Raw genomic sequence first — 26,168 nt, 5'->3', positions numbered from 1 at the left:
TGTGTGATTTTTCTTGGGGGGGGTATTATTTCAATGTTATGTCGTAAGATTGATAGGACTGCTTATGGCAGTGGATTACATTGTCAACACAGAAATTATGTTTTGGGTTATATCCAGATAACACATTTTAAAGGCCCAGTGCAGTCAAAATGTGATTTTCTTTCTGTGTTTTTATATATTTCTACATTGAGGTTGGAATAATACTGTGAAATTGCGAAAATTATGATAATGCCCCTTTTGGTGTAAGAGCTGTTTGAAAAAATGGCATGAAAATTGTTACCCAGTAATGATTTTATATTGAGAGAAAAATATCTGCATTGGACCTTTAAAATTTGATAAATGATTCAAGTGTTATACTATTACTATTGGAAATCACAACACACACAAGATGATGCAAACCATAGATTAGGTAAATGTTCAATTTCTTAGGACAGGCAGGCTATCCTTATGATGTGGAATATTGATGTGAAAACCTGGTTTTAATGTCTATGATGAAATTATGGGAGTGTGGGCGCGTTCGAGCGGATCACTTCTGTCAGGTCGTCGACCATTTTTGGTCACCGCTTTTCAAAGTGTGTTGCATTATGGTTATAAAAATTGTCTGACTTGCAACTACATGTCAACTGCATCAACTTTACAAAAGTCATGTGATCAAAGGGCATGCTGTTTTTGATGAGGTCGCCGCAGTTGCTTCTCACCACCTGCACCCGCTGACTCAAATAATCAAAGCTTGAGTTTGGGAAACTGCTCTAACCAAAGAATTGTACACACATTAGGTTTTCAGTTTGTGAGTATGATATGGGGGGGTATAGAAAAGTGTAGTATTTATACAGACAAACATTTATAAACAATAGTAGCTATGTTGACACTGCCATGTTGATCTGAGACTTTCTGTTGGAAAACCCCTACAGTGTCGGTACTTTCGGCTGTTGTAGATTCACGTCCAACGACTTGCAGCTACAGAGGACAAACGGGTACACGTAACGGTTTAGAATTTACATTTACAAGGATCGACTAGCAGCTACTCAATGTTCAGTCCTCCCACAGTTGTCTCTGCTCAACTCCATTGATGGCATGTTCATTTTGGAGTTGAGAACAATTTGGGTACATTCTGGCATGACACTTTTGCATACTATAAGGTGGCTACATTGTAGCAATGGACACGTTCCAGTGGATTACTTTTGTCAAGTCATTGACCATTGTTGGTCACCGCCTTTCAAAGTGTTGCATTATGATTAGAAAAATTGTCTGACTTGCCACTACATGTCAACTGCATGAACTTTACAAAAATGTGATCAAAGCTCATGCAGTTTTTGATGAAGTCGCTGCACCATGCAGCCATCACCTGCATTGTGGGAGGCCCTATTTGTCAACCAATTATTAGGGTGCTTTTGGTTGACCGAGGTGAATGTCTAAATACGTGACTGAAACAGGAACCAGTTCAAATATAAAGCTACAGGGAATACAAATGAAAAGTGATATGAGACCTCTCTCTAACCAAATAATTGTACACACATTGTTTCCAGTTTGAGTGTATTTTGACATTTATTCAGAGAAACTTTTATAAACAATAGCAGCTATGTTAACACTGTCATGTTGATCTTAGCCTTGCTGTTGGAAAGCAACTGCAGTGTCCGACTTTTAGCTGTCGCAGATGCACCTCACTCGACTTTCGTCTACTGTCGGTTGCTCTCGCCTTACCACTCAAACGAGCCCAATGCTTATCGCATTGGAAGACAACCCCTCTGACATCGTCACAGCGTAGTATTTAGTGAATTATGGCGGAAGTTCGGAAACGTCAACATGTGCAAATTGAAGGGAAAACCTCGGATAAAAGCTCAGTATCCAAGAATGACAGTAAAGGGATGAAGAGCGTGAGGTCAGCCGTGTTTCTGAAGCTTTTTGCTGCCGGATTTTACGGGCTGAGCTCGTTTTTAATCGTTGTTGTGAACAAAAGCGTCCTCACCAGTTACAGGTATGCCTACAGTAATCTATGCATGGGCAGTTGGTTGGACTTTGGACACTAATGAAAGTGCTAAAAACAGAGTGGGGTTGTTTGCTTATTCGGTCTCGGGGGTACCAACATCAATGTAGCTGAATGTTTTGTGGCATAAAGCTGTTTTACACATGCAGTACCAGTCAAAAGTTTGGACACCTCATTCCAGGTTTTTAATTTTGTTTGTATTTTCTACATTGTAGAAAAATAGTGAAGACAATAAACTATGAAATAACACATATGGAATCATGTAGTAACCAAAAAAGTGTTAAACAAATCAAAATTTATTTTATATTTGAGATTCTTCATAGTAGCCACCTTGATGACAGCTTTGCACATTCTTGGCATTCTCTCAACCAGCTTCATGGGGTGGTCACCTGGAATGCATTTCAATTAACAGGGGTGCCTTAAGTTTAATTTGTGGAATTTCTTTCCTTCTTAATGCGTTTGAGCCAATCAGTTGTGTTGTGACAAGGTAGGGGTGGTATACAGAAGATAGCCCTATTTGGTGAAAGACCAAGTCCATATTATGCCAAGAACAACTCAAATAAGCAAAGAGAAACCACAGTCCATCATTACTTTAAGACCTGAAGGTCAGTCAATCTGGAACATTTCAAGAACTTTAAAAGTTTCTTCAAGTGCAGCTGCAAAAAACATAAAGCGCTATGATGAAACTGGCTCTCATGTGGACCGCCACAGGAAAGGAAGACCCAGAGTTACCTTTGCTGCAGAGGATAAGTTCAGTAGAGTTACCAGCCTCAGAAATTGTAGCCCAAATAAATGCTTCAGAGTTCAAGTTCCAGACACATCTCAACATCAACTGTTCAGAGGAGACTGTGTGAATCAGGCCTTCATGGTCAAATTACTGCTAAGGAAGAAACCACTACAAAATTACACCAATGAGAAGAGACTTGCTTGGGCCAAGAAACACGAGCAATGGACATTAGACTGGTGGAAATCTGTCCTTTGGTCTGATGAGTCCAAATTTGAGATTTTTGGTTCCAACCGCCATGTCTTTGTGAGACGCAGAGTAGGTGAACGGATTATCTCCACATGTGTGGTTCCCACCATGAAGCACGGAGGAGGTGTGATGGTGTGGGGGTGCTTTGCTGTTGACATTGTCTGTGATTTATTTAGAATTCAAGGCACACTTAACCAGCATGGCTACCACAGCATTCTGCAGCGATACACCATCCCATCTGGTTTTCACTTAGTGGGACTATCATTTGTTTTTCAACAGGACAATGACCCAACACACCTCCAGGCTGTGTAAGGGCTATTTGTCCAAGAAGAAGAGTGATGGAGTGCTGCAGCAGATGGCCTGGCCTCCACAATCACCCGACCTCAACCCAATTGAGATGGTTTGGGATGAGTTGGACCGCAGAGTGAAAGAAAAGCAGCTAACAAGTGCTCAGCATATGTGAGAACTCCTTCAAGACTGTTGGAAAAACATTCCAGGTGAAGCTGGTTGAGAGAATGCCAAAAGTGTGCAAAGCTGTCATCAAGGCAAAGGGTGGCTACTTTGAAGAATCTCAAATATAAATATATTTTAACACTTTTTTTTGGTTACTACATGATTCGATATGTGTTATTTCATAGTTTTGTTGTCTTCACTATTATTCTACAATGTAGAAAACAGTACAAATAAAGAAAAACCCTTGAATGAGTAGGTGTGTCCAAACTTTTGACTGGTACTTTACTTTCACAGTATTAAACATTATCTAAAGATTTTTGCTGACCACAGATTTATGTAGAGAAACACTGACTGCTTTGAATGTCAAACTTGTCATTGTGATTATTTTACCCTGAATAAAATGGCTGTAATGTTTTATTTCCAAAGAACTGCCTTTATTCCTACATGGTACTATTAGTCTATGGGAATTTACTCTGATACTGGCCATAATAGTTATGATAGGAGCCTACTTTGTCATACTGTATGCATTTGCTGAAGTCACATTTTTAATAATTTTTGTTTGCAGATTCCCCTCATCAACATGTGTTGGGATCGGTCAAGTAAGTATGCGCTTCATGAGTTACATCAATTGAAGAGTTGCTTATAAATTGCATACATTATAGCATACATTTTTTTCTCCAGATGCTGGCTACAGTACTAGTACTAGGAGCTGCAAAGGCAATAGGTGTCATCACATTTCCAGGTTTGGACAGGAGCATACCAAACAAGGTGATATGATGATTCCTTTCTATATCAGCAGCATACTATTATAATTAGAGGTCGACCGATTATGATTTTTCAACACCGATACCGATTATTGGAGGACAATAAAAGCCGATACCGATTAATCGGCCGTTTACACACACACAGCTCTGAAGTGACAATGATACTGACGAGTCTGCTTAGGAGACAAATACTCTCAACTGTTTGAATAAAAATAGACTTTAAGTTACCTGTGATGAATGTTGAAAACAAAAACTGTCATTTCTATATGCAGGAAATCCTATTTTAATAATGGGCATGGTAAGAATTGACGACCAAAGTGCGAGTCATAATTCCCATGACACCTTCTAGCAAAATCTGAAAAGCGGTTCCTTCATTTATTCCATAGGATATTTTTAGATTCACTTAAAATAAGGTCTATGTTTCGTGTAGGCTTACACAACCTTGCCAATTTTATAACTGTGTAGATATCCATAGGACAAGGTAACTCTGATCAATATTGGCTAAATATAAGCGAAGATCATTTTTTTTGTAGAGTGGATTTATGAAAATATGTTGACAAACGTTACCTTATCCTAGTGAGATTTACACGGGTATCAAAACGTCGAGGCGGTTTAAGCCTGCACGAAACACAGACCTTATTTGAAGTAGATCAAGACATTCTCTATGGAAGACATGAACGGTAAAATAACGAAGGAACCCCTGTCAAATTCAGCCGCAAGTTATTACAGGAATTATAACGCGTCGACTATTTCTCTCTGAACCATATACCTTTGACTAATCCGGAAACTATCACCTCGAAAACAAAACGTTTATTCCGTTCCGTATTTTATCTAACGGGTGGCATCCATGAGTCTAAATATTCCTGTTACATTGCACAACCTTCAATGTTATGTCATAATTAGTTCGCAAAGAGCCAGACTGTTGCATATACTCTGCATGCAATGAACGCAAGAGAAATGACACAATTTCACCTGGTTAATATTGCCTGCTAACCTGGATTTCTTTTAGCTAAATATGCAGGTTTAAAAATATATACTTGTGTATTGATTTTAAGAAAGGCATTGATGTTTATGGTTAAGTACATATTGGAGCAATGACAGTCATTGATTGATTGTTTTTTATAAGATAAGTTTAATGCTAGCTAGCAATTTACCTTAGCTTACTGCATTCGGGGCACAGGCAGGCTCCTCGTGGAGTACAATGTAATCAGTGTTAGAGCATTGGACTAGTTAACTGTAAGGTTGCAAGATTGGATCCCCCGAGCTGACAAGGTTAAAAATCTGTCGTTCAGGCAGAACGTTCCTAGGCCGTCATTGAAAATAAGAATGTGTTCTTCACTGACTTGCCTAGATAAATAAAGATTAAATAAAGGTGTAAAAAAAAAAAAGAAGAAAAAAAATTCGGAAAATCGGCGCCCAAAAATACCGATTTCCGATTGTTATGAAAACTTGAAATCGGCCCCGATTAATCGGTCGACCTCTCATTATAATCTATTGTACATATACATTTTGTTGCTTAAATTTCCAAATGCACCATATAACCCATTATTCAAGCTGAAGGGAGCTCAATTTTACAGTTTAAATGGCCCTTCTGTTGCTTTGATTTACATACAACCTACTGTCCAAAACAGTAATTGGTGAACATTTAAAGTGGGCGGTACATAGCCCCAAGCTGTATTTTGTTTTCCTCACCATAGACCCTCTCAGAGATAGATAAACAATGGTTTCTCTCGGGAGTAGAATGTACACTGAGTCTTGCATCAGACAATGGAAACCGTGTGCCTGTTTCAACATGCACTACTGTGTCTATAGTAGACTTTTATTCTGTCTTTGCAGATGTTTCCCCTACCGCTTCTGTATGTTGGGAATCAGGTGTCAGGACTCCTAGGAACCAAGCGACTCAAGTATGACGTCGTTCTTCTTCATTGACCCTGATATTCAATATTCACCACTTATGCTTCATATCACAGAAATAAAGAGTGATTCCTCACTAAATCAGGACAAAGAAGGCCATGATTTAGGGGATTTTTGCAAAATGTAATCCATAGAATAGTCCTTTGTATGCCTCCCAGGTGGCGCAGTGGTCTAAGGCACTGCATCGCAGTGCTAGCTGTGCCACTAGAGATTCTGTGTTTGAGTCCAGGCTCTGTCGCAGCCGACCGCGACCGGGAGACCCATGGGGCGTCGCACAATTGGCCCAGCGTCGTCAGGGGAGGGTTTGGCCGGCAGGGATGTCCTTGTCCCATCGGGCACTAGCGACTCCTGTGGCGGGGCACGTGCAGTGCACGCTGACATGGTTGCCAGGTGCACGGTGTTTCCTCTGACACATTGGTGTGGCTGGCTTCCGGTTAAGTGAGCATTATGTCAAGAAGCAGTTGCGGCTTGGTTGGGTTGGTTTTTTGGAGGACGTACGGCTCTTGACCTTCGCCTCTCCCGAGTCCATACGGGAGTTGCAGCGATGAGACAAGACTGTAACTACCAATTGGATACCAGGAAATTGGGGAGAAAACAGGGTAAAAAAAATAAATACAGAAATTGTCCTTTGTAGGTAAGATTGTTGACATTTGTATCTAAAAGCATAAGTGATAAGTAATAAATACTGTATGCTGAATTTCATTAATAACATTTTGGCCTTACCCAGGCCTCCTTTAAGACTCCATAATGTTTCATTTGTAGATGCTACAAAGCAAAAATTGGTTCATATGAAGCTTTACCAATTGCTCTGTGGTATGAGTAGTTTTTTGATTTCAATAGCATTTTCTTTTTTTTACATTCATTTATGAATATCAAAAAATAAACATGAATATTTTGAAAAACATCATGGATTTGGCATATTTTTCAATATATTACTGAACAGAATATAGTCTATGGGAATATCAAAGTTCCAGAGTGGGATCTCAGTGAGTTTTAAAGTTATGGCCCATTTTATACAGAGAAATTGGCATAGCAGGCAATCACAGCCCTCCTTTTACTTGTATAATTGCACATCCTGCTAATCACCAGCAGAGGGTGAACATTTTGAATCCATTTTCACATTCACTCCGTGGGTAATGCTAACAAATTGGATCATAACTCTAAAAGTAGCTCTGGAACTTTGATATGCCATATTACAGTGCAGGTGCCAATGTTTGCTTTCTAGCACCTACACACTTAAAGGAGGCCTGGGTAAGACCAAAATGTCATAAATATACCAACGTTAATAAATTATTTCTGAATTATGCCGTTAGATACAATTGTCAAATTATATCATATGTCAACAATACTTCCTCCGATGGAGCATTCTATGGATTTAATTTAGTGAAAATGTTAATCGTGGTATTTTTGTTGTCCTGGTTTCATGAGGAATCACTCACAATCATACCACTGTGTTCTTTATATGTATTCTTTATCCTCTTCCAGTCTACCCATGTTTACAGTTTTAAGAAGATTCTCTATTTTGTTAACCATGTTGGCTGAAGGAATCCTACTGAAGTAAGTCCTCTTCAAATATTAGAAACCAATATTAGAAATGTCAAAATAAGATTGCATTTGATTTTTCATTGGGTGAATAACATGTTTCATTCCCCACAGAAAGACATTCTCTGGGCCTATCAAGGCAACCGTGTTTGCCATGATCTTTGGAGCCTTTGTAGCTGCGAGGTAAGAATTTGACTTGCTTGCTCTTAGGTTGCCTAGGCCAGATTGCTTTAAGCGCGTGTCTCGCCCGGCAGGTTCAGTTTACCATTGCAAAGTCTAGTATGTAGTTAAACTGTTGAAAAGGGAATTGTTCCCATTTAGTGTGGAAATACATGAAAGGGAAAAAAAACATCTCTCATTTGTTAAAAATCTGTTACAGCACCGATTTGGCCTTTGATCTTCAAGGCTATGTTTTCATAATGCTCAACAATGTTCTGACTGCAGCCAATGGGGCCTATGTGAAGCAGAAACTTGACTCCAAGGTAAGTGGCCAACAGTTTTTTTGTGAATACTTGACTTGTTCCTCTGTATTTGTATTAGAGCATAATAAAAGATGGGGAGAGGCCACCCCACTATATATTTACAGTACAGGTACTCATGTTTTATGTTATGTGTGCACCCGATTGAGACAATTCATGACTTCTGTACAGTATATCTATAAACAATGTGGTCCAGTGGGTCCACACACATATTGATATAAAAACAGACTTGAACAACACAGTCTGTGTCAATTTGATACCCTCAGCCCCTTTGGGTCTCACCATTTGAAGTATTGCCATTGTGTGTTGTGTTAATGTTTTTCCCAACCTATGTATGTGTTCATAGGAGCTTGGCAAATATGGGCTGCTGTATTACAACGCTTTATTTATGATCATCCCTACAGTGGCATATGCACATTTCGCCGGGGATCTACAAATGGTAAGAGGTTGTTGTTTGTGTGCGTTGCATGCCATGTTTGTGTGTAACTTATGTGCTGTGAAAAACATCTGGCTATTGTTGTTACCCGTTAACTGACCCCACTTTTGTGGTGTTTCTCCTATTTCTATCCAAGGCATTGGAGTTTGAAGGGTGGTCGGACATGCTGTTTTTGTTCCAGTTTGTGCTTTCCTGTGTTATGGGGTGAGGGTATTGATATTTTCATAACATTTGGAAAGTATTCAGACCTCTTGACTTTTTCCACATTTTGTTACATTACAGCCTTATTTAAAAATTGATGAAATAGTTTTTTCCCTCACTGTACATACAATACCTCATAATAACAAAGCAAAAACAGGTTTTTAGACATTTTTGCAAATGTTTAAAAAAGTTTTTTTTTAATATCACAGTATTCAGACCCTTTACTTTATTGAGGTCCCTTTGGCAGGAATTGCAGCCTTGAGTCTTCTTGGGTATGATGCTAAAAGCTTGGCACACCTGTATTTGGGGGTGTTTCTCCCATTTTCCTCTGTAGATCCTCTCAAGCTCTGTCTGGTTGGATGGGGAGCGTCGCTGCACAGCTGTTTTCAGATCTCTCCAGAGATGTTCGATCGGGTTCAAGTCTGGGCTCTGGCTGGGCCACTCAAGGACATTCCGAGACTTGTCCCGAAGCCACTCCTGCGTTGTCTTGACTGTGTGTTTAGGGTCGTTGTCCTGTTGGAAGGTGAACCTTCGCCGCAGTTAGAGGTCCTGAGCGATCTGGAGCAGGTTTTCATCAAGGATCTCGCTGTACTTTTCTCCGTTCATCTTTCCTTCGATACTTACTAGTCTCCCAGTCCCTGCCGCTGAAAAACATCCCCACAGCATAATGCTGCCACCCCCATGCTTCACCGTAGGGATGGTGCCAGGTTTCCTCCAGACGTGACGTTTGGTTTTCAGGCCAAAGAGTTCGATCTTGGTTTCATCAGACCAGAGAATCATGTTTCTCATGGTCTGAGAGTCCTTTAGGTGCCTTTTGGCATACTCCAAGCGGGCTGTCATGCTTTTTTACTGAGGAATAGTTTCCGTCTGGCCACTCTACCGTCAAGGCCTGATTGGTGGAGTGCTACAGAGATGGTTGTCCTTCTGGAAGGTTCTCCCATCTCCACAGAGGAACTCTAGAGCTCTGTCAGTGACCATCGAGTTCTTGGTCACCTCCCTGACCAAGGCCCATCTCCCCTGATTGCTCAGTTTGGCCGGGCGGCCAGCTCTAGGAAGAGTCTTGGTGATTCCAAACTTCTTTCATGTAAGAATGATGGAGGCCACTGTGTTCTTGGGGGACCTTCAATGCTGCAGAAATGTTTTGGTACCCTTCCCCCAGATCTGTGCCTTGACACAATCCTGTCTCGGAGCTCTACAGATAATTCCTTTGACCTCATGGCTTGGTTTTTGCTCTGACATGGACTGTCAACTGGGGGACCTTATATAGACAGGTGTGTGTGCCTTTCCAAATCATGTCCAATCAATTGACTGTACCACACATGGACTCCAATCAAGTTGTAGAAACATCTCAAGGATGATCAATGGAAACAGGATGCACCTGAGCTCAATTTTGAGTCTCATAGCAAAGGGTCTGAATATTTATATAAATAAGGTATTTCTGTTTTTTAATACATTTCCAAAAACCTGTTTTTCGCTTTGTCATTATGGTGTATTGTGTGTAGATTGAGAATAAGGCTGTTACGTAACAGAATGTGGAATAAGTCAACGGGTCTGAGTACTTTCCGAATGCACTGTATACCTGGTATAAGATTTCACTGCGATAATGGTCTGGGACGAGTCATTCATTGTACAATAGTTTTAATATTGTGCATTGTATTCTTGTTATAAGCCTATAGTTGGACAATTCGGTTGTCATAGAGTTTCTAGAAGCCTCACAACATTGTCAACCGCAATTAGTGTCAACATTGCTTCAGAATGAAATAAGTCATGTTATAACAAGATTGTTTATATATGGATTATTAATTCATAACGTCTTTTGTACTCTGTTTTGGCAGCTTTGTTTTAATGTACTCCATTGTGCTTTGCACTCAGCACAACTCTGCATTGACCACCACCATAGTGGGCTGTATTAAAGTGAGCCATCACTAAGTTGTTTTTATCAACACTACACTCACAGCCTTTACGTAGTTCTACACTGTCGTGACTAAAGTATTGACTGCTGTCTTACTACTTTCCACAGAATATTTTAGTCACGTATCTTGGAATGGTCTTTGGTGGAGACTATATTTTCACTTGGGTCAACTTCATTGGATTAAATATCAGGTAAATGAATGTTCTTCTTTCAGCTTAATTCTGAAAGTACGGACCCTTCTCTTTTCGACTTCCGACTATTGCTACTGACAGGTCTACGCCCCATATACCGAAGTGTGATGGGGGTTTTCCTTATGTCATTGACTGAAGAGATGCCGTGAGAGTTTAATTTGAGCATCCTTCTCTTTGTCTCCCTAGCATTGCTGGCAGTCTGGTGTACTCCTACATCACATTCACAGATGAACAATCAAGTAAGCGAAGTGAAAAGATTACCCAGGAAAATTTAGATTAGAAATTGTGTGTGTGAAAACAAATGGACTTGGTATTGTTATTAATGTCTGACATGTTTTATTTTCCTCTCCAAATGGTACTGTTATGTAAAGTATGTTCAACTTTCCCATTGGCTAATACTTGGCATAGCAAAAAGGCCTGTGCTTGAAATCCTAGATTTGGTCCATAGTTAATGCTATTCTATTTATATGGCCATAGTAATATTCATAATTTCACTTTATGGACATTTCTGAAATGTTTACTTGTCATTTCAACAGAAAAACCTTAATGGGGGTGCCACTGGAAGGTTGGAGCTGGACTTTGTAAGACGTACGTGTATGTCGAAAATTGATTTACCTTTGGCCACTATTTCAACATTTTCTTAATCATACTATCGCAAGACTGAATCAGTTTTATTGAAGATTTGTGCCTAATCAAGTAAATGCAGTAACTATGGCCGGAATTCAATAAGACACAGTACTGTAAATGTTTTTCCTCTTGAGCCAACATCTGCTATCTTCAAACTTCTGGGAAATTGCCTTTTGTTGGTTCTGCAATGTACTTGTTGACAATGTGCCTCTGATTCTCGACTTGTTTATTCACATTGCCACAACATTTTTTTACACTATGCAGTGAGCCATTTGATACTTTGTTTATTCAAAAATGTTTCTGTGAACCTAATTTCTAAGCAAAGCGCTTGACATTTTTTACTATGTTCAACATTGTAAACCTCAAATGTTGGTTACATGCATATTTCAACATTTGAAATATTGCTAGGTTTAATTTCCTGTCACACTGGTGAGAAATGTATGAAAACTTCCCCACATAATTGAAATCAATTTTATCATTAGTGCCTATTTTGCAGTTAGGCCACAGTAAAAACATGAAATAATAGGTCACCAGTCTGAATACATTTATTAAATATAGCCACTGTTGTCACAGCCCGTCTTGGTATACACTTCACTTTAATTTGTTATCAGGAAAACACTAATCAACAATTTTGTTTTACCATTTGTGAATGTAGACAAAGCTACTGTAACAAAATCAAGTTCTCAAAACAATGTCCTGTTATTAAGAAACCTCCACTGAAACTAAATGGAGGTCCTTCACATTTGAAGCGTACAGTCAAGTTCTTTAATTACAATTCGTAATAAGAGCTTGCTTAGAGGCCATCATGAAACTTTGCAGGTAATGGCAGGTGAGAAGAAACATTACTGGTACCAGTCTCCGATTTCAAAAAGCATCACATCTCTCTTTAACATGGAGTCATTGTCAAACATCTTGCTGCAAAAAATGTCCAAATGCACTAGGTGAAAAAATGGGCCTGGGAAATAATGACTCCTTTAGAACAGCTCTGCTCGGAGCAACAAGGAGAGACCATAAAACAGACAGATTAGACACGGTTATCAAAAAGTATAATTGTACAACAAAATCTATACAAACTTTACACGTACTTACTGTCTAAAATCGAAAAACAAAACAATATGAAAGCCTAATAAAATAAAAATATAGCGTTCCACAGGACATCACTGATGTCAGACGCTTTACACAAACAAACCTCGGGACAGACACTCCCACTGGTTCATTTCTTGCAATTAAAAAAATGTCCATGGTTACGGCATATGGGGGAATCGTGTTTCAAATAAGCAATGATGTCATTCAGCAGTGTTGCGTTAACCACTCAATATCAACAAAGGATGAAAGTGCAACTTAGTGTGCCTGAAGCAGGCAGATTGGCGCTGTTGATCTAGAACCCTCTACATACAACACCACCCCTTCGATTTTCTGGTTTCAAATGGCTAGGACAGCAAATACCCATCAATCATACATTTCTTTAAAAAATATATAAATATATTTCACGTACAAAAATATCACAGACGATTTTTATTCTAATACAAATAGGAAAAAAGCATTGAGCGTAAAAATTTGAGATCGGTCTCCAAAAAAGGGAATGAGTAGAATGTGGTGGAAGTAATAGTAGGTAGGAGTTCAGGAACTGTGGTACTTTGGATGTGTGGAGCGTTGGAGGTTTTGCTGGATGGGGGACGAGGCAGGGCTGCCCTCCCTCCGTTTGCTGGTGTGGCCCAGCTGGGTTTGGTTGGTTAGTACGGGTCGTATTCATTAGCCACTAAACGGACGAAAACAGATGGAAGGAAACAGGGATGGACTACCTGAACTTGTCCAATAAGAAATGCTAGTTTTCCGTTGCTAAATGTTTTGCTTCCGTGTGCACTAATTAATACGACCATGGTTTTTAAAGGTTTGGTTCTGTGCCCTTTGACCTCTGAGAAGGGGTCGTCATCTATCATCAGTCCTCCTGCTGGAGTGTCGTCGATGTTCTGGAGGGTTCCGGCTCCCCCTGTTCCAGTGACTCCGCCTCCGTCCGGCACCTCTTGGCCGGCCTGTCATAGAGGAGCGCGTCTTCATCGTAGTGACCGTCGGCACGGTGGGGCTCCAGGGAGCCGTTCCTGTTGTGGCTGGGCACAACGGCCGCCGCCTGGCAGCCGTTGGAGTCATTGTCCGAGGCGGTGGGAGCAGGGAAAGCGTCCAGACAGGGGTGGTCGTCAGTGGACTGGGAGGGTTCTGCTTCGACTTCATTCGCCACCGTGGACGATTGAGAACCTTCTCCAGAGCCAGAGTTTTGACTCACTACACCTATTGGAGGAAAGATAAGAGTGAGCTGCTGACATCATGAATTATGTAGGGTCTTCACAAGAATTCACATATGTTCTTAGTCATTTTAACAGTATTTCATGTTCCCTGAGTATATTTCTCCCTTACCGTTGTGGCTGCTGCTGCCGTCCTCCCTCTCAGAGTGGCTGGTGCTACTGTTTGAGGTGGTGGGAGGGGGCGAGGCCGCCCGGCTGGAAGTGACGCTCTCCGTCTCGTCTAGCAGCCGGTCCATGTAGTCCCTGAGACACACGGGGTAAACAACCAACCACACAGTCAGCATCAACTACAGCCTACCAGCATAGCACTATAGTGTTAAAAGGATATTTGATTCATACCCCTAGAACAGTGTCAACAGTGGGTATGGTTCACAAAACAAAGGTTATCACACATTTTGAATGTGTATTAGTGACATGGAACACCCATTCATGACAAGTTACATTTCATTGAATATGGGTCTTTCTCTAAACTAGGGTACCAGTGAGGCTTTCACACCCCTTAACTTTTTCCACATTTTGTCGTCACTGGCCTACACACAATACCCCATGTCAAAGTGGAATTATGTTTTTAGAAATTTTTACAAATAAAAAATAAGCTGAAATGTCTTGAGTCAATAAGTACTCACCCCCTTTGTTTTGGCAAGCCTAAATAAGTTCAAGAGTAAAAATTTGCTTAAGGTCACATAAATTGCATCAACATGATTTTTGAATGACTACCTCATCTCTGTATCCCACACATACAGATAATTGTATGGTCCCTCTGTAGAGCAGTGAATTTCAAACGGATTCAACCACAAAAACCAGGGAGGTTTTCCAATGCCTCGCTAAGAAGGGCAACTATTGGTAGATGGGTAAAGATGGGAAAAAAAGCAGACAATGAATATCCCTTTGAGTATGGTGAAGTTATCAATACACCGAGTCACTACAAAGATACAGGCTTTCTTCCTAACTCAGTTGCCAGAGAGGAAGGAAACTGCTCAGGGATTTCACCATGAGGCCAACAGTGAGTTTAATGGCTAATATACTAACCTAAAATGACAGAATGAAAAGGAAGCCTGTACAGCCTTAAATCAACTCTGGACCTTGAAGCCAGTTCCACTGCATTTTCTCATTGTTGAAAAAGTGTTGAATACCCCTGCTGTACAGAATACAAATATTCCAAATCATGCATCCTGTTTGCAACAAGGCACTAAAGTAATACTGCAAAAAAATGTGGCAAAGCATTTATTTTTTTTGTCCTGAATACAAAGTGTTATATTTTGGGAAAATCCAATTACACACATTAGTGAGTACCACTCTCCATATTTTCAAGCATAGTGGTGGCGGCATCATGTTATGGTTATGCTTGTAATCATTAAGGACGGGGAGTTTTTCAGGATAAAAAAAGAAATGGAATGGAGCTAAGCACAGGCAAAATCCTAGAGGAAAACCTGGTTCAGTCTGCTTTCCACCAGACACTGGGAGTTGAATTCATCTTTCAGGAGGACAATAACCTAAAACACAAGGTCAAATCTACACTGGAGTTGCTTACCAAGAAGACAGTGAATGTTCTTGAGTGACCGAGTTACAGCTTTGACTTCAGTCTACTTGAAAATCTATGGCAAGACCTGAAAATTGTAGTCTAGCAATGATCAACAACCAATTTGACAGAGCTTGTAAAATTTTGAATAGAATAAGTGGGCAAATGTTGAACAATCTAGGTGTGCAAAGCTCTTAATAAGAGACTTACCCAGAAAGACTCACAGCTGTAATCGCTGCCAAAGGTGCTTCTACTAAGCATTGACTCAGGGGTGTGAAAATGAGATCTGTATTTCATTTTCAATACATTTGCAAAAATTCCTAAAAACATGTTTTCAATTTGTCATTATGGGGGTACTTTGTGTAGATGTGAGAAAATCAATTTTGAGTTCAGGCTGTAACAACAGGCACTGTCAAGGGGAAACATTTATATTAAACACAATTCACTAATTCATTTAAAACCAAAATCGTGTGACAAAACAGTTTTCTGTCCTTGCATTTATGGCAGTGTAAGTTGTAGTTATATAATATATTAAGCATCAATCAGTTAAATTAGACATTGAACTTGAACCCTGTAAGAATCCTGGATCTAGTTGTCGGACAGCTTTTTGTATAGGGATCTCAGAAATCAACCCAGTGTAACTACGTAACGTTTCGTGTCATGTTACGGGGAGAACATTTCTGAATGACAGTCAAGTGACGAACAGCTGTTGTGATAGCGCACGCGATGCAACAACACAGCCCAAGTCCTGGAAAAAAGGTGTTCGCAAGGAATGTCAAGAATATGTCTCATTTGTTACGTCGGTGAAGACAGTGGCGCCTGGATACACGTTGGATCTAATATCCCTAGCAAATTGATGTTCATCTGTTGTAGTCTGCTTGATTTACAACCGGGTCTCGTTGGATTTAACAGAGAAAGTACGAAGGTAATGAGATCATGTTTTGTGCCTCGGATTTGACACCCGAGTCTACTGGGCGCAATTGTGTAGGATAGACTGTTGCGCAACACCCAGCGCTATTCCTATTAATTATTCTGGATATAATGACAAATGACGTAGTAGTCTACTTCACAATATGATCTGGTAATTAAATAACATGACAAATGTTGGATTCCATGTTACACCTGCAATTTTAAACAATACAAGTCGCTTGAAGTAGCCTACTTGAATTCAGAAATTCAAGTACTGGAATAGGCCTACCTTGAAAATCAGACATTGCCTCAATTTCGTGCTTGAAAAGTCATAAATGATAAGTTCTCATGCTCCCTTATAATTATCTGTGATTTCATTTTTGATCAGTCTTTGTGGACGCGTTCATGTTTCCCGCCTCTTTAATTGAAGGGTTTCGCACTACTCCGTTGCGTTTTAAAAGCACGTACGGTTATAATTAGGACGACAACATCGAATGCTGGCTTCAACTTCGCTTTCCATACAGATCCTTCTATTACAAAAGGTACCTGGTTTTTGGTCGCTTTCTCATGATAAAAACAGCGAAAGTGAGATTAATGCTGCCGCTATTCATGGTTTATTATGTGTGCCTGCGTCGGCCACAGGAAGATCGCCACGCAAATCAATATTATTCTCACATATTTTAGAATGTAATAATCATTTGAATATCAATGCATTGGCAATGCCTAAAAAAATCCATTATTCTCAGTGGTAATGGCCTTTTAGATACATTTTAATACTTTTTTTGGGGGGGGGGGGGGGGTATCTATTAGGCCCTATATGTACAATTGTATAACATTGAGGTCCTTAAATTACAATTAAGTGATTGAAGTCCCTGAAAGTCCTTGAATTTGACTTGCCAATGTCTGTATGAATCCTGCTTAAAGGATGTATAGTCCTATGCCTATGTTGTATAGGTGGAGTTATGGGCCAATTCGCATATATTCCTCTAAGTACACGTGGAACGGCATACAAATATTTTTTCATTTTGTTTCAAACCGTTTTAAAATGTTCATCCGAATGTCACACACTGGCCCAATTATTTATAGAAAGACCCATATGCTCTTCGTTATATGTTTAAAATACATCTGAGATCAGGTAAGTCAATCTATAATATATTGAATTGTATAACATAACAAATTTGTTGACGTAATCAAATATTTGAAAGATTTGTGAAAGCATTTGAAAAGTACTTGGTCTGGTGAAAATACTTACGTGACACCGGGGTGGAGGTTGTATTTCCTTTTCCCCAGCCTGGTTTGCTGTGCAAAGAAATCATAACGCTCAGACTTCTTCCACATGTAATAAAAGGCCACACATTCTCCTACTGACCTAGTTCTCACCTGAAAAATGTAATATCAGCAGACAACGAGATAGCCATTATTACCTTCGCCTTCCAGAGCTGGACTCAATTCAATTTCAACTCCCCCAGTCAAGTCTATGATGGATGAGTCGAAATGCAATTTGTGAATTTAAAAAAAAAAAAGGATGAAAAAGTAGGAGTAGCTTTTCAATTCATAAACTGATTTTCGATTCCTCACGAAAGTTGAATGAGGTTCAAATGGAATTGACCCCAACCCTGATTGCTTTAAAAAACACATCATATGCAACTCTCAAATCAACATGAAGATTAGTATTATTCTTAAATGTCAATATACTTTTCAATCAAATACTGTAGCAAATATAATAGGATATCTCTAAGATAAACATAGCTTACCTTGTTGGCTTGTATTGAATTAAAGTCTTTCCCATAAGCTTTTAGTCCTTGCTCAAAATATCGACATTCTTCTTCTGTCCACACAGACAGCTCTTCTGTGACAGAGGGAGAGTTATCATGACAACTGCTGCATTCAAATAAAACATCATAAAAACTATGAAAATGTTACAGGTCCCAGGCGTAGGATGCTATGAACAAGACACAAACAAAAGCCAGGACCCAAGTAACCCAAGGAAAGCCTTTATCATCAAAATACTTCAATAAGCCATACATGCCTGGTGAGATAATTCCGAGAAAATATGCCAGATGTCTTGACTGAAATCAAGAGAAAGTTCAAATCATTTCACTGCTGGTCTTACCTCTAGCTGCCTTCACATTAAACTTCAGTCTTCTTAAAGCTTCCTCTGTGTCAAATTCACACCTGACCAACTCATAAAGCGCCTGTGGAAAGACAACATTGTAAAGAAGACAGTTACAGACAATAGTGCACACCGAAGTCTTTATGGTAATGGTGCTTGTTTAGTACAGTTGAAGTCAGAAGTTTACATACACATTAGCCAAATACATTTAAAAACTCAGTTTAACACAATTTCTTACATTTAATCCTAGTAACAATTCCCTGTCTTAGGTCAGTTAGGATCACCACTTTATTTTAAGAATGTGAAATGTCAGAATAATAGTAGAGAATGATTTATTTCAGCTTTTATTTCTTTCATCACATTCCCAGTGGGTCAGATTATTATTTGGTAGCATTGCCTTTAAATTGTTTAACTTGGGTCAAACGTTTTGGCTAGCCTTCCACAAGCTTCCCACAATAAGTTGGGTGAATTTTGGCCTATTCCTCCTGACAGAGCTGGTGTAACTGAGTCAGGTTTGTAGGCCTCCTTGCTCGCACAAGCTTTTTCCATTCTGCCTACAAATTGTCTATAGGATGGAGGTCAGGGCTTTGTGATGGCCACTCCAATACCTTGACTTTGTTGTCCTTAAGCCATTTTGCCACAACTTTGGAAGTATGCTTGGGGTCATTGTCCATTTGGAAGACCCATTTGCGACCAAGCTTTAACTTCCTGACTGATGTCTTGAGATGTTGCTTCAATATATCCACAATGTTCCTTTCCGCATGATGCCATCTATTTTGTGAAGTGCACCAGTCCCTCCTGCAGCAAAGCACCCCACAACATGATGCTGCCACCCCCATGCTTGATGATTGGGATGGTGTTCTTTGGCTTGCAAGCCTCCCCCCTTTTCCTCCAAACATAATGGTCATTATGGCCAAACAGTTCTATTTTTGATTCATCAGACCAGAGGACATTTCTCCAAAAAGTACGATCTTTGTCCCCATGTGCAGTTGCAAACCGTAGTCTGGCTTTTTTATGGCGGTTTTGGAGCAGTGGCTTCTTCCTTGCTGAGCGGCCTTTCAGGTTATGTCGATATAGGACTTGTTTTACTGTGGATATAGATACTTTTGTACCTATTTCCTCCAGCATCTTCACAAGGTCCTTTGCTGTTGTTCTGTGATTGGCACTTTTCGCACCAAAGAACGTTCATCTCTAGGACACAGAACACGTCTCCTTCCTGAGCGGAATGACGGCTGTGTGGTCCCATGGTGTTTATACTTGTGTACTATTGTTTGTACAGATGAACGTGGTACCTTCAGGCGTTTGGAAATTGCTCCCAAGGATGAACCAGACTTGTTGAGGTCTACAATTTTCTTCTCTGAGGTCTTGGCTGATTTCTTTTGATTTCCCACTGAGTTTGAAGGTAGGCCTTGAAATACATCCACAGGTACACCTCCAATTGACTCAAATTATGTCAATTAGCCTATCAGAAGCTTCTAAAGCCATGACATTGTTTTCTGGAATTTTCTAAGCTGTTTAAAGGCACAGTCAACTTAGTGTATGTAAACTTCTGACTCACTGGAATTGTGATACAGTGAATTATAAGTGAAATAATCTGTCTGTAAACAATTGTTGGAAAAATTACTGGTGTCATGCATAAATAAGATGTCCTAAACGACTTGCCAAAACTATAGTTAGTTAACAAGAAATGTGTGGAGTGGTTGAAAAATGCGTTTTAATGACTCCAACCTAAGTGTATGTAAACTTCCGACTTCAACTCTAGGTGGCATAAAGTTTTGGAACAGTGAAATGTGAAGGCTTAAACTTTTCCAATAAACAAAGATTTCCGTTGCGAATCGTTTTTCTATGGTGTGCCCTACTGAACACAAGCCTGGATGCCAGTCGGCTCGACTGTGGTGGTCTTCATACCTGCTCATTGTCTTTGATATGGGATCCCTCAGGGATGGCATCCACTCCCTTCTCCTCTCCTGTTCGTTTTGACGCCTCCGTCAAAAACTCCACAACCTTTCCCTCGGGAAGGAACTCAGGGTCCCATAAAAGCTGGTCATCATTTTCATATACTGGAACGTGTGAACAAAAGAGAGGGGGAGAAAGAGAGAAGGAAAAAAATACATTTTATTTCCCATTTACCTCTGTGATTGGAAGATATTTCACTCGAACTTAATTAGTGCATTGTAATTGCAAACATAATGTCTTACCTTTCTCATTGTCTTTATATTTACAAAGGCCAGAGGGCGTTTCAGCCTGATACATGGAACCAACCATGATTTCCTGTCCAGGTCAAACAAACATTGTTTCGTTTCACAAATCGAAAGTGTGCTTCAAATGAATAACATGTCTTTAAGGTTAGAACTACCATATCTAACGAATGATTAAACAATAATAAAAAACAATATATTTACCTTTTTCCAATCATCGGAAGGGACATAATCTTCGTCTTCTGATTCTTCCTCTGCATCATTATCTGAAACAAGATTTGGTATTTTGACTCTTTTCACTAGCTAGGTTTCCATCCGAATTGGCGACAGAATTTCACGTGAATATTCTAAAATCCGCATAAACACTACGCGCCTTTTCCCACCAAATGTATTTGTTGCAGATAAAATGTTTATCCTACATGTACTTTACTCACATAAAAAGGTTGGATGGAAACCTGGTTACTGACACATATTAGTTCTCATTTTGAACCACTGGGTTAAAACACATAGAACAAGATCTCACAAACTATCCAATACAAAAAAAAACATTGCTCGTGAGTAAGCAAAGGTGCATACTTTGAAAGTACTTGAGCTTCTGTGATCCACGTATCAGCTCTGCCGTGCAGTGGGATTTGACGGAGCGCGTGTGACCCTCGTTGGACAACTGGTTCTCGTTTCCCAGTCCTGAAGAGATCTTCACCCTCTCGGTCTGAACACACACACATCACGGAGTTACACACAAATTAGTCATCAATGGTGCATTAGTCAAAAACGCCCCTGTGAAACAACAAAATTGCCATTCATTCATTCATATAATAATATATGCCATTTAGCAGTCATGCGTGCATGTTTTAAGTATGATCAGCATTTTAAATACTATCAGCAGATTTGTAACTATACTGAACAGAAATATAAAACGCATTTCAAAGATTTTACTGACTTACAGTTCATATAACGAAATCAGCCATTTGAAATAAATTCATAAGGCCCAAATCTATGGATTTTATGACTGGGAATACAGATATGCATCTGTTGGTCACAGATACCTTAAAAAAAGATAGAAGCGTGAATCAGAAAACCAGTCAGTATTTGGTGAGCACCATTTGCCTCATGCAGCATGACACATGTCATTCGCATACAGTTGATCAGGCTGTTGATTGTGGCCTGTGGTGTGTTGTCTCACTCTTCAATAGCTGTACGAAGTTGCTGGATATTGGCGGGAACTGGAACACGCTGTCGTACACGTCAATCCAGAGCATCCCAAACATGCTTAACGGGTGACATGTCTGGCGAGTACACATGCCATGGAAGAACTGGGACATTTTCAGCTGCTTGGAATTGTGTACAGATTCTTACAACATGGGTCCATGCATTATCATGCTGAAACATGAGGTGGTGGCGACGGATGAATGGCACGACAATGGGCCTCAGAATTTCATCCCAGTAACTCTGCGCGTTCAAATTTCCATTGATTAAATGCAATTGTGTTTGTTGTCCGTAGCTTATGTCTGCCCATACCATAACCCCACCACCACCACAAGGCTCTCTGTTCACAACGTTGAGGCCGGTTGGACGTACTGCCAAATTCTCTAAAACGACGTTGCAGGTGGCCTATGGTAGAGAAATGAACATTCAATGCTCTGGCAACAGCTCTGGTGGACATTCTTGCAGTCAGCATGCCAATTGCACACTCCCTCAAAACATGAGACATCTGTGGCATTGTGTTGTGATAAAACTGCATATTTTAAATGTGGCCTTTTATTGTCCTGAGCACAAGGTGAACCTGTGTAATGATCATGCTGTTTAATCAGCTTCTTGATGTGCCCCCCGTCAGGTCGATGGTTTATCTTGGCAAAAGAAAAATGCTCACTAATAAAGTAAACAAATTGTTCACAACATTTTTGAGAAATACACTTTTTGTGCATATGGAAAATGTCTGGGATCTTTTATTTCAGCCAATGAAACATGGGACTAACACTTTACATGTTGCGTTTATATTTTTGTTCAGTGTCGTATACATTTCTGACTAAATATGTAAACTTAGTTGGCTACAGAATGTGTAGTACTGATTTATAACAATCAAATTAGTGCAATAAGGTGCAAACAAGCATTCCTTCTTTATGAGTGTGTTGATTGCTATCCCTGTTATTTCAGGAGATTCATGGCACCCACCTTACTCCTCTTCAGCTCACCAGTGCTTCTGCTGCTTTCATCATTGTCCAGCTCCTCCTCCTCTTCCTCCTCTTCGTCATCCTCTAACTCGTCATCCTCTAGGTCTTCCTCATCTTCTTCCTCTCCATCTGCAGGTGAACCACCGCCGTATCCGTACATACTCAACAACTCATGAATGGGCATCTCTCCCTCCTATGGCACAAATAAGACAACTTTTGTTGCACACTGGATTTAGTGGATTACACCTAACAGACTAGCTAGCTTCACATGATCAATATGTGAGTGTTTCCTTCTGACATAAATCACTGGTATAACGTTACAATAACGGGTCAAATAGTCAATATCTATAACTAAAAGGTTACTGTTCCCAGGGTTGTATTCATTAGAGCATTCACTGCAGCGAAACGCTCTGCAACGTAAAACAAGTGTTTCTTATTGGACAAGTTTGGGTAGTCCCTCCCTGTTTCAGTCCATCGTCTTCCGATCATTGCCTAATGAATAGGACCCTGGATAACTTTCAAACCACAAGAAGAAATTATGTTGAGACGCACCCGTGCAAGGTCGTCAATCTCATTGCTGAAGTTGGTCTCTCCCTCGAGCATCTCCTCCTCTTCCAGTGTGCGTTCGTCGTCAAAGTCGTGAATGAGCATATCTGCTGAAGGATCAAACTCACAGTCGTCTGCTGAACCTCCTAAGGAAAAAACACACCGGGAAACTGAGGAGATACTTGATAAAGTGCTACATGATTTATAACAAACACTATTATGACACAAGCTAGGTTTCCATCCAATTGGTGACAGATTCAGGCAAATATTCTAAAAGTCGCATAAAGAAAATACGCACATTTTCCCACCAGTGGTGCGTTACCACCAAACGGACTTTCTGCAGATAAAAATCTGCTGAATGTATATTTTCATATACCGAATAAAAATCTAAAGTTCAATGTGTTTCCATCGCATTTTCAACTCCACCGATAGTTTAGTCACGAACTGTTGCGGTAAATAGCAAATGTGCTTACTCTGGTCTTGGCATGTGCGCTCTAGGCAACAGCTCGCCGATACAGTGCGGGCAGGCTAGTCTACATGAGATTGTTATGGCAAAGAAGCAAGAATATTTTTCATTATCAAACGGCAGTCAAGCATCGATCATGTCAACAGAATAAGACCCTCGATACTTATTGGAAAGGAGCATCAAGCTCATCCCCTTGCACTTTCACCAGCCTGAGAAGTTCATAACTTATTTCATCTGTAGCCTAATAAACTGTATGGTTTCTTTCCAGATTCGTAGTGGGAGGACCACACACCATATCATCGTTTGACTCCAAGGTTCCACCACTTATTCTCGCAAAATACATTTTACTGACACAAAAAGATCCCACCATGTCGAACGAACAAATGATCTGTCGGCATTTATAAAAATTGTACAGAAACTTCCTGTTTCTATCAGGGGTTCCTAAACTGCTTCAACCAGGCCCCTCTTCCAGCATTGGGGAACATCTCTCACCACCCCCATACACCACATCTATTTCTATGGGCACAAACACTGTTCATGACACAAACCGCAGTACTCTCCAGAGGGTGGTGTGGTCTGCCCAACAAATTACTGGGGGCACACTTCCTGCCCTCCAAGACACCTACAGCACCCGACATCACTGCAAGGCCAAAAAGAGTATCAAGGACATCAACCACCCGAGCCACAGCCTGTTCACCCCACTATCATCCAGAAAGCCATGACAGGTGCATCAAAGCTGGGACTGAGAGACTGAAAAACAGCTTCTATCGCAAGGCCATCAGACTGTTAAATAGCAGTCTGATGGCCTTCCACTGGGTTACTCAACCCTGCACTTTAGAGGCTGCTGCTCTATGTACATGGAATCACTAGCCACTTTAATAACAGAACACTAGTCACTTTAATAATGTTTACATACTGCTTTACTCATTTCATATGTATATACTGTATTCTAGTCAATGACATGCTGACATTGCACACCCTAATATTTATATATTTCTTAATTCCATTATTTTGCTTTTAGATGTGTGTATTGTTGTGAATTGTTAGATACTACTGCACTGTTGGAGCTAGGAACACAAGCATTTCGCTACACCCGCGATAACATCTGCTAAATATGTGTATGTGACCAATAAAAAAAATGGAAGCTGTTCACATCCCTATTGTTGGCAGCCCCTCGTGTGCCCCACAGTTTGGGAACCACTGATCCATCACTGCTGTCACGATTATTATTTATATGGTATGACTACTCGCATAAAAACGGTGGATCGAAATGTGGTTAGCGTGGTGTGTTCAGCACAATTTTACTTCAAATCAAATGTATTTATGAAGCCCTTCTTACATCAGCTGATATCTCAAAGTGCTGTACAGAAACCCAGCCTAAAACCCCAAACAGCAAGCAATGCAGGTGTAGAAGCAGGCATGTTAATGATTTAATGAGGGATTAAAATGAACATATCAATGAGCATATACCTTTCTCTCAGTTGTAATACAACAATATTTACCTGGGCTCGTACTCCCAATGGAGGGCTAAAACACAAAACACAATTAGTCACAACCAGATACCGATACACAAGTACGGTTGATGCCAAAACATGTAGCTTTGCTATAACTTTACGGTTCAGAGATACTGTCAGTGAATTATGCTGTTTTCTGGATGAGGTCAAGATTGTCTCCAGGCAACCTAGGCCTGAACAAAAACATGAATATGAACTACCTACAATACAGCAAACTGATCATTAGTCTGGGTAGTGGATGGAAGTGGAAGTCAAACTAAAAGCGCGCCTGAAACTTATGCCTGGCTCCTTGTTGGCCAACGCCAAGGTAGAATAGACATTACTGTAGCTAACGTTAGCTGGTTCTAGCACGGAGAGAACTCTGATCAGGCCTTCATTGAAACAAGTCATATCATCAATTTCAGGAGAGCGCTAACGTAGTTTTTGATAAACAAGTGGGTTGTTCTCACAATGTAGACACTTAGGTATGAATGATTAGCTAGCTAACGTTACCTATTTTCTAGCCTCTGCCTCAGCTAACTTTAGCTAGCTAAGTTAGTTATTCAAATAGTTAGCCACCTAGCTTCGTTTTCAATATGCAGAATACCACCAGGTCAACAACAAAAATAATACAATAGCACTCTAAATATTAAATTCTATATTTTCGAGTGGGTAACGTTAACGCTAGCAGTCTGCCAACTATAGCTAGGTAGCTTAGCTACGAAGCTAGCCAGCGTCGCTAAACTGAAGTTTGAAAAATACAACTTATGGAAACGCGACTAGTTTAACATTTAAAAATGTATATCTCTTCTCCGTATTTTTAGGACATATTTTTTGCTTCTCATTTGGGACCTGTGCACCCGCCAGAATCAACTCTATAAATAAAAATAAATAAAACATTTTTATTATCCCGAATATTTATTAGAGTTTCCTTCCTACCTCCGCCATGTTTGAAATCCTTTAGGGTTACATTGGGG

General features: G+C 40.1%; 2 protein-coding genes across 4 annotated transcripts; one reads left to right on the top strand and one right to left on the bottom strand.

Annotated features, from left to right (window-relative positions):
- Positions 1 to 1,735: 1,735 nt before the first annotated feature.
- Positions 1,736 to 12,051, top strand: LOC120055747 (UDP-N-acetylglucosamine/UDP-glucose/GDP-mannose transporter-like). Its single transcript, XM_039003688.1, has 13 exons — positions 1,736 to 1,975; positions 3,976 to 4,009; positions 4,092 to 4,178; positions 6,011 to 6,078; positions 7,574 to 7,645; positions 7,745 to 7,813; positions 8,010 to 8,112; positions 8,456 to 8,548; positions 8,682 to 8,749; positions 10,582 to 10,660; positions 10,767 to 10,849; positions 11,036 to 11,088; positions 11,386 to 12,051. Exons 1-13 carry the CDS (start codon positions 1,779 to 1,781, stop codon positions 11,394 to 11,396), a joined length of 1,017 nt encoding a protein of 338 aa, XP_038859616.1. The 5' UTR covers positions 1,736 to 1,778; the 3' UTR covers positions 11,397 to 12,051.
- On the bottom strand, positions 12,006 to 26,168 carry LOC120055746 (mesoderm induction early response protein 1-like). 3 transcript variants are annotated; one of them, XM_039003684.1, is made up of 13 exons: positions 26,131 to 26,168; positions 25,201 to 25,225; positions 23,239 to 23,378; positions 22,688 to 22,879; positions 21,092 to 21,224; positions 20,720 to 20,781; positions 20,516 to 20,588; positions 20,226 to 20,377; positions 18,318 to 18,399; positions 17,959 to 18,053; positions 17,457 to 17,584; positions 13,889 to 14,019; positions 12,006 to 13,762 (listed from the first exon to the last, which is right to left on the bottom strand). In XM_039003684.1, exons 1-13 carry the CDS (start codon positions 26,137 to 26,139, stop codon positions 13,416 to 13,418), a joined length of 1,569 nt encoding a protein of 522 aa, XP_038859612.1. In that variant the 5' UTR covers positions 26,140 to 26,168; the 3' UTR covers positions 12,006 to 13,415. The 3 variants fall into 3 exon arrangements, with proteins under 3 accessions (XP_038859612.1, XP_038859615.1, XP_038859614.1); XM_039003687.1 differs by having other exon boundaries at positions 17,457 to 17,503; XM_039003686.1 differs by having other exon boundaries at positions 17,959 to 18,050.

Source organism: Salvelinus namaycush, chromosome 11, assembly GCF_016432855.1.
Source record: "Salvelinus namaycush isolate Seneca chromosome 11, SaNama_1.0, whole genome shotgun sequence".
NCBI classification, from domain to species: Eukaryota; Metazoa; Chordata; class Actinopteri; order Salmoniformes; family Salmonidae; genus Salvelinus; species Salvelinus namaycush.
This window is presented reverse-complemented; position numbering and strand designations above follow the sequence as displayed.